The sequence below is a fragment of the Phragmites australis genome, chromosome 6 (genome assembly GCF_958298935.1).
Source record: "Phragmites australis chromosome 6, lpPhrAust1.1, whole genome shotgun sequence".
Lineage (NCBI taxonomy): Eukaryota > Viridiplantae > Streptophyta > Magnoliopsida > Poales > Poaceae > Phragmites > Phragmites australis.
The window spans coordinates 10,245,611-10,264,085 of record NC_084926.1 but is presented as its reverse complement, the minus strand read 5'-3'; the positions used below and the strand labels follow the sequence as shown (position 1 = coordinate 10,264,085).

At 44.3% G+C, this 18,475-nt stretch overlaps 2 protein-coding genes across 2 annotated transcripts; one reads left to right on the top strand and one right to left on the bottom strand.

The window, feature by feature from the left end:
• Positions 1 to 7,619: 7,619 nt before the first annotated feature.
• On the top strand, positions 7,620 to 8,868 carry LOC133920438 (zinc finger protein ZAT1-like). Its single transcript, XM_062365057.1, has one exon. It carries the CDS (start codon positions 7,695 to 7,697, stop codon positions 8,643 to 8,645), a length of 951 nt encoding a protein of 316 aa, XP_062221041.1. The 5' UTR covers positions 7,620 to 7,694; the 3' UTR covers positions 8,646 to 8,868.
• A 5,526-nt stretch (positions 8,869 to 14,394) lies between these two features.
• LOC133921613 (peroxisome biogenesis protein 19-1-like) lies at positions 14,395 to 18,265 on the bottom strand. The gene is made up of 4 exons (XM_062366556.1): positions 17,996 to 18,265; positions 17,621 to 17,912; positions 15,839 to 16,155; positions 14,395 to 14,684 (listed from the first exon to the last, which is right to left on the bottom strand). The coding sequence occupies exons 1-4, from the start codon at positions 18,112 to 18,114 to the stop codon at positions 14,639 to 14,641; spliced, it is 774 nt and encodes a 257-aa protein (XP_062222540.1). The 5' UTR covers positions 18,115 to 18,265; the 3' UTR covers positions 14,395 to 14,638.
• Between the last annotated feature and the right edge of the window lie 210 nt (positions 18,266 to 18,475).

The following is an 18,475-nucleotide window of genomic DNA, read 5'->3' as shown; positions in this document are numbered from 1 at the left end:
TAATTTTCTATAGTCAGATTTAATAATCATCACACAAAAGCACATTAATAAAGTATGAGATATATAGTAGCAAAAGAAATATTATCAATAAAAGTAGACAAATATGGTCTATTAGTCTTTTAAGTTCAACTTCACCAAGATAACAAGCATCAACTCAAAGTCTCACAAACAAGGTAGATATCAAACACTAAATAATTAAGTATATAAGTTACAATTCATGTCCCACAAATATCAAATATTTGATTCACCACCTCCTGATTCAGGGGATGAGCTCCTTGACAACTCCATCTCAATATCTTCATTTCTATCCTTGGAACTCGGCAGAAGATGAGGATGATGATTGCAATTCTAACTGTTTCTTTCTTCTCTTTGCTTGGCTGAAACTGGAAGATACAATATTACATGTTCCCCCTACCCTTCTTTTCCTTGTTGGACGTGTAGTAGGTGCCACATGTGCTAGTTCAGCCCCTTGATCAGGTTCTTGTTGTTGTGTTCCTCTTCCTTGTTGCTTGTAAACCCATTTATTGTTTATATCCTTGATAATTTCCACATATTGATCTCAACGGGGTCTCTATTTTTGTCTTCTTTGTTTTCAAGGCTCTATTTTTGTCTTCTTTGTTTTCAAGTAGCCTTGAATTGAACCTGATCCAAACACAACTTCACATATATCGGTCTTGGCACCAAGATGATATATCTTTACAATCGGCGATAAATCGGCAAAAAGCATGAATTGCAATATTTTTGCATTCTTTTGGCGCCAGCCATTATTTTGACGCTATAGCCTCATATCACCGCTAAATCGTCGCTATTTGCAAGCTTTATTGTCAGTCTTTGAGTCAATGGACTAGGGTATTTCCAAACCTATGCAGAAGAGTGCCAGATATTTGTACGATTGGTTGATGCAGGGGTTGAACTAGACTCCGAGATTCAACTGATGAATATTGGCATAATGGGTAGTCGTAGGAGAGATGGTGTGTACTGGGAGGTGTACCTACTCAAGAAAATCAATTATGGCGGATGTACCTCTAGGATGTAGTGGAAAGAGATTGGCCACCTATATTGTTTGTGCAATGGAAGAATAAGAGAGAGTTAAGGAAATACAAGATCGGGGGTATGCAGAGGAGGAGGAGGGTTATGAGGAAGAGTGTGATAAGGAGGAGGGTAATGAGGATGGGGAACTGGATGCTGCAAAGTCATCAGATGATCCGATTAAACCCACCGGTGAGGCAAACGAGGGGGAACGAATCTCTTCTCTAATTGAACAGATGGAGAGGGATGATCTTGAGGCTGACGAAGAACCTCATGAACATGTTCAAGATACCTGGTGCATAGGGACTAGTCACGTTCGTTTGTGGTACATAGCATTGTACGCAACTAGTCATTTGCTACAATTCTAGATACAAAAAAAATTGGCCAATCAAAATAAACTTTTGTTGGTAGATGGACATAGTATACCTGGTTGGGGTCGAGGCACGGACAATCTGGGAGTAGTTGGACAGTGACCTTGACATTCCTAGGGGCGAGTTGAGCGCGGTGTTTGACTGAATCTATAGGCAGGTGCATAAGGTGATCAGGTCATTGAGATGTAGGTCATTCTCGAATGTTTTGGTGGGACCATGATTGCTGACTCCTCTCCCACCATGCCCTTCGCCATGTTCACCGCCCCACCGCAACCACCGTTTGCTGACCCCTGCTACGGTGGCCCACTCTTTCTCTGGCACTTGTGACCACTTCTACACCAGCATCGGGTCGACTTGAGTTCTTCGTATTCTTACATCACTACCTCAGGTACAACACTAGCTTCATGAATAACCAATAGTTATGTATCTCACGCTTTATCGGTGCCAACATGTTTTCTTCGTTCTTCCATGTGTAGAGATCGATGATCTCAGAGATGTAGAGGAGCAGGGTAGCTACATGGAGATCCTCATCAGGGACAATACTCAGATCCCTGAGCACGCCTACATTTTTGGTCAGTGGGATGAGCTCGGTGCGTCGTAGCAACCTGGAGCACCATTTACGGGGACACAAGTCACCCAGGACGACTACACCACTCCATCGTCCGTTGTACGACCTGCGCAGATGATTGTTCCACCGCACCCGTTGATGTACTCAGCACATCACGTGAGAGCGTAGAGGTGCATGGTCCTGAAGGTGGGTGATACTAGGGATGTTGTCCCCGATAGGGGATGTAACTTTTAGGCTACTATGTTATTGTTAGTGTCATGGTACTATGTTATTGTTGGAGTCATGGTACTATGTTATTGTCATTGTAATGGTACTATGTTTATGCTACTATGTTATTGCTAGTGTCATAATATCTTGCATGTATCGTGTTTTTGTTTTGTGATGCTCTTTGGACCATGGAGTCATACCATGAGTATTCCATAACAATTATGATAAACAAGTTGACCTAAGGCACAATGGCGTTTATGATACACCTAGTCGTGTACCGGAATTTCACCTAATATAAGGATCGGTAACGTCCTAAGAGGGGGGTGAATTATGACACTTAGAACTAAACTGGCTCAAAAAATAACACAAGATAAACCTATATCAATTTCTATCTAAATGTGCTCTAGGTTTATCTAGCGTGTCTACTTTACCGATTAAGGAAACTTGCAACCTATCTAGTAAGGTAAATTGCAAGAATGTAAATGCGGAAGTGTAAAGAGGGTAGAGAGAACAAACTCGGCACAAGGATTTTTATCCCGTGGTTTCGATGGCATGAAAGCCACCCCTAGTCCACGTTGGAGCTCCAGAAAGGATATGCTCCCGGTCGGCACCCGATCACGGCCTTTGAGCCACCAAGTCACAAAGACAAGGCATCTACCCGGATGAGCCACCAAACCACCAAGGCAAGGTCTCACCACTAGCCTCTCTTCCGGTTCCTCGCCGCCGTGATCACTTCGGAGCTTGAGCCACAAAGGCAAGGGTCTCCGCGTCCCCGCACAAATACCTTGCCGCCTCTCCACACCAAGTCGGAGGGTCAACAAGCTTACCGGCGAGTCACCAAGACTCCAAGGTGCCGGCGTACCACTTGGTACAAGTTAGGATCACTCCTTGATCCACTCTCTATGCAGCTATCAACTAGCTACACTCTCTCTAGGCCTACAAGCACTAATCACTCTCTAATGGTGTGCTTAATCGCCTTGGATTTGATCACTTAAGCACTTTGGTGGCTTGGATGTCTTCTCAAGTGTACATAAACTTCTCTGGACTCCAGCCCCTTCAAATGACTGAGTGGAAGAGTATTTATAGCCTCAAACCCACCAACTAGCCGTTGCCCCAACGGCTCAGAAAATTGTGAGCACCGGATAATCCTGTGATGATAGTAGTACAAGCACCGGATTATCCTGTGAGTACATCAGAGAAACTAGCCGTTGGAACCCACTCAAACTCAACTGTGAGCACCGGATTATCCTGTGATGAGTTAGTTAACACCGGACAAAAGCACCGGATTATCCTATGCCCATAAGTTTATTTTGGAGCTCTCTGCAAAAATTAGTCCGGTGAGTTCATTTTGTGAGCACCGGATTATCCTGTGAGGCACCGGACTTATGTTGATTTGAGCATCGGAGTTATGTTGATTTGAGCACCGGATATTCCTCTGAAGCACCGGAGTTATGTTGATTTTGAGCACCGGATTATCCTGTGAGGCAAATTTCAGCACAACTGTATTTTGGGCATAACTTTTCGCTCCGAACTCCGATTTTGATGATCTTGGGCTCTATTGAAAGCTTGTGAATAGATCTACAAGATTATACAAAAATCCATCCCATTTGATCACATCAAAATTCATTGTGAGCACCGGATAATCCGGTGAGGCAAATTTCCGCACAACTGCGTTTTGTATTTTGGGCATAACTTTTCGCTCCGAACTCTGATTTTGATGATCTTGAGCTCTATTGAAAGCTTGTGAAGAACTCTAAAAAATTATACAGAAATACAACCCATTTTATCACATAAAAATTCATGGAACAAGTCCAATTCATTCCTTTCTTTGTTCCGGCTTCGGTGACTTCTCTTTTGTTGCATCCATGAGACCTACTAAAGCATATACTTGACAAACATATTAGTCTTATTGACTATGTTGTCATTAATCACCAAAATCACATACATGCCCTTATGTAATTTAGGCAATCAACCTAAGGGCATGTTTCCTACACCTAACAACATCGTCATGACAGTGGTTCTATTCGTATTGACTTAGAGTAAAATGCGATGAGGCTCCTAAGTCCCAATATGCTCCACACCATATTACGCTGACGAAAGAGGAGGATGAGGTGGAGGAGGAGCGTCCCTATTATGGCATGGGCAGGGGCACTATGGATTGCTGGATACAATAGGATCCTCGAGTTGTATTACATGAGAACTTGGCATATTCTCCACCTCCCTATGCAAGTCGAAGATTTAGTCTCACAGATGGTGGATTTGGGTCCTTTCATGTTAGTCACAAGAACTTTTGACACCAACATATTCTTTTTCACAACATGGTCCTTTATGCGAGCACCAACACATATAGCAACCACTTTACCAAGATGGTTCCTCTTCAAAACATAAGAGGCATAAAATGTAGCTTATGGTGCATGGCCTATGGGTTTCTTGGCTTGTATAGTGGAATCAACTTTCTTGACTCTTTTGATGAATTTGAGGCACTCATTGCTATTTACCACCACACGCTCATTTGGCTTGCTTGTATACATATCAAATCCAAGTTATCTCTTTTACTTGTGCTTTACCTCCATGGTCTTGCATAGGGCATCCTTGGATTTGTATGTCTTCATACACACATACTTGACTAAGATATTTAGCCTCTTTTTTTCCTTTTGTAATGCTTGCAAAGATTGAGCATTAGTGGCATAAGCATTGATATCAACAATATAGCAACAAGAGCAACTTTGACCAGTGGAAGGATTAGAGAGCAATGTTGCATCATTAGAGGAGGAAGTAATATTCCTAAGGGCATCAAATTACACTTCAAGAGCTTTATGAGTTTTATCTAAAATTTACATTCTCTTGAAATGTGGAATTACTACCCTCTAGACTAGCAATATATTCATTGGTCAATCTTAATTGCTTGGTCAACTCCTTAACATTCCCCTTCTCTTTAGCAAGGAGCTTCGCGAGTTCAAAGTTTCTCTACTTTTCAAGGATGAGCAAGCCATCTTACTTCTTGAAAATCTCCTCTTGAATCTCTATTGTTTCCATTAGTTCTTTTATTTTAGTCATGGTATTTTTACTTAGACCTTTTAGCAAGAATTCACAACAACTATTACTACCTCTATCGTTATCTAGAAGCTTGGGTTGTGATCGTCTAAGGTCTAAAACTTAGGAAGAAAAATTTACCTTATGCCCTTTTGCTACAAGACACTTGGGAGTGTCGTCGTTGTCACTCATGTCACTAAAAAATGAGCTTGTCGGTGGAGTGGAGCGGATGGTGATGGTGGTGACCCCTTCATCATCAGAATCAGAGTCAGAGTTGGAGTCCCACTCCTCTCCGATATGAGCCTTACCCGAATAGACCATCTTGTAGGTCTTGTCCTTGTCCTTGTAAGGCTTACCCTTCTTCTCTTTCTTGTCCTTATTCTTTTTCTTGTTAGTACACTCGGCGATGAAGTAGGCAACCTCGCCACACTCATAGCAAACCCTCTTGGATTGTTATATAGCTTTTCTGCACTAACCTGAAAATTCCAAGTTAGCTCGAGACTTAGTAACCGAGGACCCCTGCTCGGAAAGAATCTGGAGGTTTTGGCACCCGAAACTCCCGGGTTAAGCACTAAGAGCCTAAGCGAGCACCCCAGCCTAGACTCAATCCGGAGGTTTTGACTACCCAGAACTTCCAGATTGCACTTGGAACTTTCGGTTACATAAAGAAATTTTGAAAATCCGATGTCCGTGGGGTAATTTGTGTCTCTCATCTTTTGGATAAAAGGATACTTTAAGCACTGAGACATCCTCAAGACAATCTAAACATATCCCTTTTGATAGAGTGACATACCTATACTCAAATTCAAAAATAAAATCAATTAAAACTATTGAGTACCCTCATGCCATTTTTTTTCTTTCGAGGGACGCCAACATCGTTTAACATCTTTAACAGGACTAAAATATGTTCATAATCTCATTAAACTCATTAGTCTCTTAATCATTTATCATAAATTATTCAAAACGCATGTAGGGAGCCTAGATGTACTTTCAGATGTACAGTGAAGATCTTACAGATCTACCATAGCTCATCCATTTTATAGGAGTATAGATAGTCACAAGGCAGTAGAAACATACGCTCTGCTATTTCATATCACTAGCAACTACACACTTGTTTCACACACATGGAATCAATCCAGGATATAGCAATTCGAAGAAGTAAAAGAATATATTATAACAAAAGAGATATTTGCATATACGAAATTCAAAATATGATCATGTAATTTCAGCAGAGAGAAGAATTGTAAGTACCTGGACAGGAGGGTGAAGGGGACCGTATCGTCCAGAGTTGGTCATTCGTAGCAAAGTTATGAGGAGGATCAAGATAGTGACCAATTTGTGGAGGATAAAAATAATTCTCGAATAGTACTTTGGTGTAAAGATAACGTAATGGAGGTGACCTTCATAGTAGACGGCGGTGGAGGCGACATGTGGGCGGTGATGTACCCTCTCTAGAAAATCAGTGTTGTAGGCGAAGTGTGGAAGACAAATCTGATTGGCAAAGTGCGAGAGATAATGCACCCTCTAGAAAAACCCGATGGTAAACATATGAAAGATAAATATTGGACATCTCGGTATAGAAGGCAAATAATAGTAGATTAAATATATTTTTAGAACATTTGGAAGACAAACAGTAGGATATTTAATGTATTTTTGGAAATATGAACGGGGTCCAACTTTATATAGTAGCCGTTTGATCAATTCGGGTAGACGTTAGAGATGGATCAGATTTACCCCAACTCATACATTTTATTTTATTGAAATATAGATTCAAAGCTAACATCCGTACGACTATTGATATTAGTGATATAAAACCTCATATTGGTGGATTTTTATCCGAATATATTTTTAGAATAACAAAATTTTAATAATTAATTCTAACATAATGTTACAAAAAGCAAGGGTCCAAATCATATCTTCACTACTTTGAGAAGTCAATAACATAATAGAAAAACACAAGGAATAAATGTCTACTTAATTTGACTATGCATCCAAACGGTTAATTAAAAATAGAAAAAATCACTATTTGGCATACATTTAATATGGAATCAACCAGCGCAAGCAAAACCACAATTAGCATTGATGATTATTTGATAGAGGATCAAACATATATGGCCTGGCATCTTTGGTGCAAATATAGGACATTAGTTGTGAATTGTGATAATTCCATATCAACAGGAGTAGATACATCCTAGAAAACAGGAAGCAATTTAAGCAGTCAAAAGGCTGCAAAATATCTCAGATTCGATTTGCATGAACCAAGCGTCAACAAAGCCCTCAGCGCGATTGAAGGTGTCAAACATGAAAAGGAAAAATGAATCTGAAGAAAGGAAAAAAATCTAAAAGAAAAAAATAAATAGGAGAGAGAAGTTTGCTGTTCCGCTATATTCTAACTCCCCCCGCAGCTCTCTCGTTCGCTCTTGCTCTCTCCTCACCATTTTTGCTCCTGCCGAGAGCTCTCCCCGAGCTTCCCGAGCTCTCTCGCCATGCCGAAGAACACATGCAAGCGCTGCTCCCGCCGCTTCGCGAGCCCCCGCGCCCTCGCCGGGCACATGCGCTCCCACTCCGTCGCTGCCGCCGCCGCCGCCGCAGCGGCGGCCACGAAGCAACAGATCTCCTCGGCGTCCTCCGCGTCAACCTCCTTCACCGCCGCTGACGAGGACGTCAGGTTCAAAAAGCCTGCTTCCATCTACGCGCTCCGGGAGAACCCCAAGCGCAGCCTGCGCGTCGCGGATGCCGGCTTTTCGGATCGCGAGAGCGAGGCCGAGTCCACCCCGCCGCGCGCCAAGCGCGCGAGCGCCGCTGCCGCCTGGGGCGAGGCCGAGCCGGTGAGCTCGCTGTCGGACGCCGCCACCCCGGAGGAGGACGTGGCGCTGTCCCTCATGATGCTCTCCCGGGACTCCTGGCCGTCGGCCGCGCGCACCGAGGGTGACTACTACGACTGGAGCGACGACGGTTACGCGCTCCCTGCTCCTCCCGCGCCGGCGCCGGCGGAGAAGCGGACGCAGTTCCAGTGCAGCGCGTGCAAGAAGGTGTTCCGCTCCTACCAGGCGCTCGGCGGCCACCGCGCCAGCAACGTGCGCGGCGGTAGGGGCGGGTGCTGCGCGCCTCCCGTGGCTCCTCCTCCCCCGCAGCCCCTGCCGCCGTCGCCATTGCCGATGCATGACGGGGACGAGTACATGGACGCGAAGCAGCAGCCGCGCGAGTGCCCCTACTGCTACCGCGTGTTCTCCTCGGGGCAAGCTCTGGGCGGCCACAAGAGGTCCCACGTCTGCGGCGCCGCAGCCGCAGCCGCGCATGCCGCCACCGCCTCCACCTCCGCCGCTCCTCCGTCCCCGATCAAGAACCCTGGCATGATCGATCTGAACGTCGCGCCGCCGTTCGAGGAAGTGGAGCTCTCTGCCGTGTCAGATCCCCACTTCAATCCAGGTTCTTGAAGCAGCCGAGCAGGCAGATTAGTGCATCATTTTGGTTAATTCCAATGCCGGAGGTGATTCGAGGTAAGCATCAGGGAGATAAATCCAAGGAACCAAAAGGTAAAAGAAAAAAAAGGAAAAACATATAATACGAAAAAGAACAATCTTTTGTAGTTTATTATGTTAGCTTGCTTCTACCTTTTCATTTCATTGATTTGTGATTAGAATGCTCTGTTGCTGTTTATTTCGTTTTCCGTTTCAAGCTCTGGACTATGGATATATATATAGATAGATTAATCTGTTGATCCAAATCTAGCAGCACAAGGAAACGATGGGGAAAGAGATAGCTTAACCATAGCTTGCTGTTGCATTCTCCGTCTGCCCAGCGGAATGCAGAGTCCATCCATGCTTAACCGAATCTGCAAGGCATACGCATTGAACGCGACCACCAAAACCAAAAGCACAGTGGAGTGTGGCAAGGTAGAGGAGGAGCAAGCAGGCAAGCAGCTTCCTTTTTCATTGCATAGTGTTGAAAGCCACCCCAGCAATGCCTTGTCACACTCCTGCTTCGTTTTGTTTTGCTCCTCCCTCTTCACTCTTTTGCCTCTGCCTCCGCAGCAGCTCCTGCTACACCACCTGCATGCACCGCTCCTTCTACTGCTGGTATGAACAGAGCCTACTTGGCACTCCTGCTCGCTTCCTGTTCCGTCCCTCCTCTCCCTGCCGGTGGGCCCGCCTTACCATTGCCTGCGCTAGCCCTGTACGAATCGATTTTGTACGAATACGGCGCGCCAGTATTGTATTCGTGTACGGCTGACATCATACGGAGCGATGTTTGGCAGCCAGTGTTTACAGGGAAACGGCACACGGTTTTGTAGGAGTCGCCCTCCACATTTGAAGGCAGATAGTTGGAGCCTCGCCCCACCAATGGCGTCCACGTGGCAATCTCGTAGGGCCCACCCCCCGTTCTGGGTCCTTCCGTCATTCGTCTGGCTGCGCTGAGCAAGTACTCTTTGGGTCAGGCGGTGGTTGGAATATGGCTGGACTGTCATTAGCTCCTGTAATCCGGGTGTTTATACTGGAATTATTCCTAACATTGGGGGATTAGCGCACGGTCATTAGCATTTCTGACGCCTCCTCCGTGGCCCTGCCTGCCGTATCTGGGGTTCTGGGGAAGCAGGAGGGGCGCGCAGCCCGAGGCGGATCACGCGGGCGAAACGGTTGGTGCACGCGCGGTTGGGCGCGTCCGTGGGGGAGACCGGATGACGCGCGGGCCCGGGTCACGCCGGGTGGCCACGGCGTAGGGGCAGGCAGCACGGGACGTGGTGGTGGGGGCGGCAGGGCCGGGATAAAGCAGGGTTGGGTGTGGAGTGGGGGTGACGCGGCTACTCCGCGGTGGCCGTCGGATCCTGATTGGACGGGCAGTGATGGTGACCCGGGTCTTGGGCTTTTGGGCCACGTCAGAGCCAACTGTCAATCAGGATCCCCGATCGTTCGTCACCGTCCAGTCGCCCGGCCGTCGTGTCGCCTATTTCTCTTCCCATACTGACGCGGTTACGTGTCACCTATAAAATAGGTTTAACTCTCCTAAGAAAGATACGTCAGTAATAGTAATGAGATAATAATAATAAGATTATTGTTTGGTGTACTGAACTCGCAGACAATTTTTATAAATTTATTTATTTTTATCGTACAAACATAGACAATGTAAAAAAACTCATATGTGATATTGTTATAAACGATTTCTTACAAGATCCGTTTTTATCTGTACGATAGATACAAATGAATTTTTTTTTAAATCGGTGTGTAGTTAAAGACTAAGGTAATATTTTAAATTTGATCACTAGTCTATTCTCTCTTTAGTTTTTCACACACAATTCATTCGTCTCTCCTAGCTTTTTTCTTTCCACACGTAACCGCTAGTCTCTCCTCCCTAACTGAATATAAAGCAGCGATGAGTTTATACTCCTCGCACTTCTTAGAGCCTATTATGCCATGTATGTAATAACTCATATAATTAATATTATAAATATTTTTATAGAGACAATACTAATAATCATATGTGATAGTATTTAAAATCCGTCTAAACTCGTTTTACGCAAGAGCATTTTTCCGTTCCCGCGAGGTTGAGTTCAACAAATTTCTGGTAATATTGATGTTTTTCGTAGGTGATCTGAATGACTGACTTTAGCGAGTGGGATATGCGGTATTCGTAGCCAATGCCTAAACCGTGCGTCGTGCACGCTATAGTTGCTGTCCGATTCCTGCTTCCTGGTCGAGAAATCACAGCGGGGACTGGAAACTCTCGCTTTGCAGTTGGACCATAACGGTGACATCGAAGGTGAGCACTGTTTGGGCTAGTAGAGGCTTGGAGCTAACACCTAGCAACCTATCACCAAGACACCAACCGCTGTTCTTACTTTCGTCCGGCGGGCGTAGGTGCTGGGCAAGTTCCATACATACATGGTTTGCTTTGTCAAGTTGCTCACACAAGTCGCATGTGTGAGCTCGGCCAGCTGATAATAATAGTATGATTACGCAAATAAACGGGCAGGCTATCTCAATTCTGACGAGCATCTATCTAGTGTAAGTAGAAGTAATTTGAATGAAGTGTACTGCTATGTACTGTAGAGTGTAGACTACGGTCTGTAGGCTGAGCCAGAAGTACAATGGTCCTGAGCTATGCGTGCACGCATTGCTCGCAGCCGCGCGCATCTCTCTCTCTCTCTCTCTCTCTCTCTCATGAGCGAACGTGATGTGCCCATTAATTCGTTTGATGGAGCAGGGAGGGCACGGAGTAGCTGCTGCGGCCTCCTGCTCTTTTGCTCGGTCACATGGTTGGTGGCCTCGGCCACGAACAGGCAAGCCGCGAAGGGGGCGCATTGCCGTACCTTGTCACGCTTTCGCTGTCTCACTCTAAACACTGGAACGGCGGCAGGCAGGCAGGCAGGCACGCTAGCGACCCTACCCATACATTGGACCACCGTCCACACTCGGCAACGTACGCCAGTTGAGCTCCCTCTTCCAATTTTATGCTCATCAAATGATACGCTCCCGGGCTCTGCTGTACGAAAAACCAGCTGGAGGGAGAGGAAAAGTTCAGGGGAACGGTCCCAGAATGCAGAGGGAATCGTGCGTTCGTATCACGCTTCTCGGGCATGCATATCCGCTAGCTCTCCCGCCCGTCGTCGTCGCGATCGGTTATTACAGGACGTACGCTCGCATCAAAGGCAGCCGTGAGTACGAGAGACGGAGAGAGTAGAGGAGAGCCGAGGACAGGGAGTGTCAGCAACTCAATTTCACAGGAGAGAGATTTGCAGTTACTGATAACGTGATCATGACGACGACGGCGTGCCGCCCGTCGTCGTCGCGATCGGTTATTACAGGACGTACGCTCGCATCGAAGACAGCCGTGAATACGAGAGAGTAGAGGAGAGCAGAGGACAGGGAGTGTCAGCTACTCCAATTTCACAGGAGAGAGATCTGCAGTTACTGAGAACATGATCATGACGACGACGGCGTGAGATGTGTGCTCCGAAAAGCGCACTCCCGTGGAGGCTCGGAAAGAAACTGACTTGGCTTGTAAGACATCGTCCCCTGTCACATCCGCCAGTCCATGCATGAACTGAACTAGCATATTGCAGGGTTTTGTCAGTTCATGCATTGTGTTGCACATTCGCATTCCTTGCGTTCCGGCAGGCGGCAGCATCTCGATGAAGTGCTCGACGAGAATCTGCACGCCCTTATTTGGGCAACCCTCACCATAATAAGTTAACAACGATCTTGGCGCCGCGCGGGAGAATATATATGCATATGCAACATAAAGTGCGGTGGCTAAAATCCGAAATTAAATAACATACGCGACCGTATTTGTTAAAATAGATAATATATTATTGTATTTATAATTTTAGTATCCGTATTCGATACCTTATTTACCAAAAACTGATTTTCGGAACACCGTATGGTGAAAAAAACACAGGCAAAGTCATATTCGACACACAAGGTGTCGAATATGACACTGTAACCCATATTTGATACCTCATATATCGAAAATTAGATGTATTTGATACACAAGGTGTTGAATATGGCACTGTAACTCATATTTGACATCTCATATGTTAAAAAACAGATATATCTGTCACTTGAGGTGCTGAAGGCACCTCGTATGCTAAATATGGCCTGTAACGACACATGAGTTTCTCGACATAAAATGACAACATTAAAGTGCCCGCAGCCAGTACAAGCCATATTCGGTACCTTGTGTGTCGAATATGGCTAGATCTGTGTTTTTTTATTTACGGTGTACCGAAAGTCAGTTTTTAGTAAATAAGATGTTAAATACGGACGCTAAAATTATAAATATGATAATATATTTTTTATTTTGATAAATACGATCTTATATGTTGTCTAATTTTGAATTTTAAGCAAAGTGCGGTAAATAATCAACCTAAGCTGACAACGGCAGATTTCATGAGCTGATCGACGCGAAATGTGTCGGTACCATCGCTGACCAATGCATTACTGAAAAGCAAATCTCGTCGGAACAAACAAATGGCAAATTGATTAAGCCAATCAAGTAGATCGGCATCTGACATGCGTACCTTAAGAGGCGCGAAGTACTTGAGGTTCAGCTCGGAGAGTGCCATAGCTTTGCCTGTTCGTGCGATCGAGCCTGTTCTGATGCCAAGGCTTGCAACCATCTCTTCTCGAGCTGATCGATTAATATCGATCAAGGTACGAAAAAGGAAAAAACAGTAATTCGAGCTCGTAAAAATGTATATATAGTCTATGTTTAACTCAGATATTCATCTGTGTACTGATAATGGCCGACCTTTCTCGATGTAACCAGCATACATGGCATTGTTGACAACCCCGTACCGGTCAAGCTCGCAGTCACGGACCGTCATCTCCGCTTCGAATAATATGTCCGCCCTACAGACCACAGATACACATATGTGCATGTCATATGGTCATGTTCGGACACAAGATTTGGATCCACATCCGTCGGATTTAGTTCGAACTTGAAGTGAACCTCAAAATCGAAGTTTTTAATGCAATCACTACTCCCTTTTCTATTCCAAGAAAAATATACATGGAGCTGCTAACTACGAATGTCCTGGGAGAACCTCAGTTTTGTGCCCTGGCCTGATGTCCTTGGTGCAGGCGGCCTCAAGGGGACGTGAGTTGGGGGCAGCGACCTGCAGAGCCCTCGCGCGGCGGGGACGTGGCTGGCCAAGAAGAACGGCGAGGTGGCTGGAGCGAGGCCATGCTCCAGCACTGCTCGCTGAAGGTGGTCGTGGTGGTTGTCTCATGTTTGGCGTTTGGAGGCAGCTGACGAAAGAGATGCCGCACCCAGAACTGGCTTGCTGCCATGCGAATCATGCGCGCGCGTCGTGCAGATGCGCGCACACGCCGCCATGTCGTGTATGTCCTTTTGCTTTGCGTTACTGTTACAACGCTCGTGCTTCTACATGGTATTTTGCACAACAATCGAGAACAAATCAAACTATTCCTCTTAGGATACCACCTCCTCCGGTCAAAGAAGACGAACACTGAGACAGCAGCATGGAAAATACTGCTTTGATAATTAATATCTGTTGTAATATGAATACCAACATTATAATATTATGAAATTACTGTTCTAAATAACTATTTAAATCACCTCCGGTCATTAAATCTTAGAATCTTAAAAAAAATGACCAAAGTTCAAATAGTTGACTTCACACGACCCAAACTAATACTTTGTCGAACAGAAATGCATCACTAAAGATTATTTAAGAACAGATTTGAAAGATGGCATGTATATAGGGCCGCAAGGGTATTACAGTACATCAACTGGAAAGAATATAGCTTCCATTCAAGAATCAGAAAGAACATTGAACTCATTATATATCTTTGAGGCTTTACAAATTATCCAAACGAAACTTATCTTCAAACTACAAAATCCAAGAGGGGAAAGGTACAGGTAAGGTAAACTCCATGGAATTTGCATCCACAATGAAATATTTCGCTCATCACATTACGCAACAATTTGGTGCTGATTCAAGCATCTCGGGAGACCTGTAACATAGAAGAAATTGTAAATAGTCAGATATGGGACGTAAATCCGATGTATATACCACATATCTTATGCTAGTATGAACATTGAGATAGCATTAGGTAAATAATCTACTCTATGAATACTACGCAGATCCTGTTTGGTAGGGCTCCAACTCCCAGTTTCACCTCAGATCTGGTGTTTATAAGTTAATATAAAATGGTTTAAGTATCTATTTTCAGTCTAGAATGAAAACAAGATGACTCACTTAAAACACCTCTAGTGTACCCTCTGCTCCATAAACTTCTGGAGCTAGAAATACCCTGCTCTAAGAATTCGTGGAGCTGGAAATCTACCAAACAGGCCCGCAATAGCGCAAACTCTAGTCACACTACACACAAATGAAATACGGAAATTCAAGTAAAGCTAAAACAAGTTATAAAAAACAACACTGGAATTTGAATTTGAGAATGGCTACTTAATCTACTTCTACAAGGCAGCTTCTCTACTTTTTAAACATTACAGTGGAAACATACAAGATAGTTTATTTCTTTCAAACATTAAAGTGCAATTGATGTTCAACTATAATATTATCTGAACTAACCATATTCAACTTGCCATGTGCTACATAACTTGTTCATATTGCCAGTCACCACCAAAGAATGTACTAATAGAAGGTGTGCCAATAGTTGTACAATTAAAAATTGACTAGTAAAATGATATTTCATATTTGAAAAAGCAGATGACCAAGAATTATCACTTATTTACTAACGGCATGAAATTTTAAAGTGGATTTAAATTATATCATAGTGAATGGTCAGAGGAACACAGAGTTCTTAATTAGCTAGGCCAGGATAAGATTTTTTTTACCACAGTTCGTCCTTATGTTTCAAACTATTTGTTTTTCCAATGATCTTCAGTAATAACAACAAAATTACAATCCCTTAAAAGCATATCTAGAGAGAAGTCTAGCAATGATATTTTTGTGACCAGATCAATATGTCGTTGGAACAATTGTTGGACAAACATTTTAAGATTTTGTCAAGAAAATGCATGCTAGGCTTTCAAACAGAGAGAATAGCCCACAAGCCTTTTGATTATAGACTTCGGTTGGCATGAACATGCATAAAAATCATAAATGGCAGTATGGTTTACTGGAAACATATGCAAGACTCACAGTTGTCCCAACTTGCTCAGATCCAGATCAGGAATAATATCTTGGACAAGATCACTAGGGGGCTGACCACATTCTTGCATGTTTTGCATGATGTCAAAAATCTTAGTCATGTTCTCAGGATCATTTTCGTAGACCTCAATAAGCTTCACCATGAGTTCAAGCTGATTGTTGTAACGCTTGCATTCTTCTTTGCTTATTTTATCTTTGTTATCCTCCAGCCATTTTGGATATTTTTCCACAATGTCCTTCATGGGCTCATGAAGAATCTCCTTGGATAAAAGTTGCTGCATCATTGTTTCAACAATAGAGTCCATATCCTGTGGATGATAAAAGAAAAGTATTAGCTCTTAAATGTATAGGCGCAAAGTAAAAAGTAGAGTAAATCACAAAACCACTGGTTCCATGGTCGTAGTAAAATAAAACCCTAGTTTCATTTAGCCAGTGTCAATTAACACCATGTTTAATGGTGATAAGGTTTCAAAAAATCCAAGATTCCTATACCATGGCACTTGACAGCATATTTAATGGTCAAAAGATTTCACAAAATCACATCCTGTTGGATGGAGTGGATAGAAAAGCAGAGCGTATGGAAGTGCCAATGAGCTGTGATTATGTTGGGGCGGGGTTTTGAGAAACATTATGGCCATAAAACCTGGGGTCAGTTGCAACTAGTAAAAAAACATGTGGTTTTCAGAAAACATGACTATAAAATACGTAGTCTTGTGAAATTTACTCTATAAATTAACTATGCTTTAACATCAAACAGTAACATGACAACAACTTAAGATGAAATGTCAAAAGAAATGAAATATCCAATGGTTCAGTCAAATCAAATGCACTTCTCTTAGTACAACAAGCAATAGACTATAGAATTTTCTTCTAATGAAACAACTATTCTGCTAAGTTACTTATGGTGGCTCCATAATCAGCTAGGAAGCTGATGTACCAAGAGAGCTTTTAGATCCAATGACTGGAACAGTACATTCAGCAGGAAAGCTATTATGCATATAAAGTTACATACTCTTCTAAACTGTGCTGTCTTAAAGTGTCATAGTGACAATAATGCATGGTAAATGTAAGTATGTAACAATATCATTGCACGTTTGAATACATAGCATATAGGATCAGGGTTAACTTCTGGAACAATCAAGTTTGCTTAAATCAAGTATCCACTCCAATGCCAAATTGCCAAGCTGCAGCTAACAATTGCAGTCCCCAATTTATCAAATCTCTGATTGAGTGATTGTCTAGTTCCCTATTTATAAACAGTCAAATCACTACAGCTGCTGCTCAGAAAGAAAACCTCTTCCCTTCCATAGGCAACTGCATTTGCGTTCTCAAGTAAAGAATCTTATAAGAAACCAAACAGCATCTCTATACACGAGTAAGCAGTAATGCCCTAACTTCCATGCCTCCCAAGTGTTGATTCATCCATTGGACTTCAACATAGCAAATATTTTACCAGGATACAGGCAAAATGAGCAGCCTGCGCTCTAACATCTTCTAAATTTTCCATATACTGGTAACTTTACTCTGTAAATTACATATGCTCTAACATCAAGCAGTAGCCTGACAGCACCTTTGGACGAAATGTCAAAAGAAATGAATTACCCAATGGTTCATTTCAGTCATATAAAATGCACTTCGATTATTAAATTAAGTAACAAACTATCAGATATTATCCTGAACGAAACAATCATCCAGCAATTGTACCTGCAATTGTGCAATAAGTAACAAACTCTTACTATTTTCCGTTGAACAGGCAGGCTAAAGCAATCGTACCTGCGCCCCTGCGAACTCCTCGAACTGCTTGACGAACTCCTCCATCATCGCGTCGTCGTCCAGCCCCGCGACACCCCCGGTGGCCGTCTCGAGGCCGCGCACCGCCTCCCGGGTCTCGCGTGTCAGCTTCTCGAGCGCCTCCGACGCGTACGCGCCCCTAGGCGGCGGCGGGGTCTGCTTCGCCGCGCGCCGCCTCGGCGCCTTGGGGTCCGGCAGCCCCAACCCCAGCCCCTTCACCGGCCCTTTGGCCCCCGACCCCGACGCCGAAGCCGACCCGGAGGCCTCGCCGCCGCTGCAGAGAGAGACACGACAGTCAGCGATTCGCTCAAAAATCTTAGCGGAAGCTTTTGACTCCGTGGGGGAGCAGAGGTGGACCTATTGGGAGCGGCGGAGGCCGAGAGATCGAGGCTGGTGAAGTCGTCGAGGGCGCTGTCGAGAAGCTGGTCGAGGTCGTCGGCCCCGGCGGCGGCGGAGTCGGAGTTGGAGGAGGCCATGGAAGGGCTGCGCTGCGCCTCGGAAGCCGCGACGGCGTCGGCGGGTTTCCCTTCCGGATTTGGGGCGGCGGGGGCCGGCAGCGTGTGGGAATTGAGATGATGCGCTTTTTTGTTTGTTTTTTATTTATTTTTGGGGGTTTGGGCGTGAATAAACACGCGGGGAGAAAGAGAAGAGAAGAAGAGAACGGCCGGCAGCCGATTCCTTTTCTGGTCGACAAGTAAGGATGGTGGCGTTTGCAGCCGTCGGATCGTGATCTTTAGAGTAAATATCAATCAATCCAACGGCAGCTGCAGATCCTCTTTTTTTATCGGAGTTCATTTCAGTATCTACGGCTTTCAGCATCCGAGGATAGAACGCATA

Excerpts from the sequence above, each read along its gene's own strand:
- LOC133920438 (XM_062365057.1), top strand. The coding sequence starts at position 7,695 with ATGCCGAAGAACACATGCAAGCGCTGCTCCCGCCGCTTCGCGAGCCCC.
- LOC133921613 (XM_062366556.1), bottom strand. The coding sequence starts at position 18,114 with ATGGCCTCCTCCAACTCCGACTCCGCCGCCGCCGGGGCCGACGACCTC. Across the intron at positions 16,156-17,620 it reads AGGAGTTCGCAGGGGCGCAG|GATATGGACTCTATTGTTGA; the intron begins GTACGATTGCTT and ends TATCATCCACAG. Across the intron at positions 14,685-15,838 it reads CTGAGCAAGTTGGGACAACT|GTCTCCCGAGATGCTTGAAT; the intron begins GTGAGTCTTGCA and ends TCTATGTTACAG.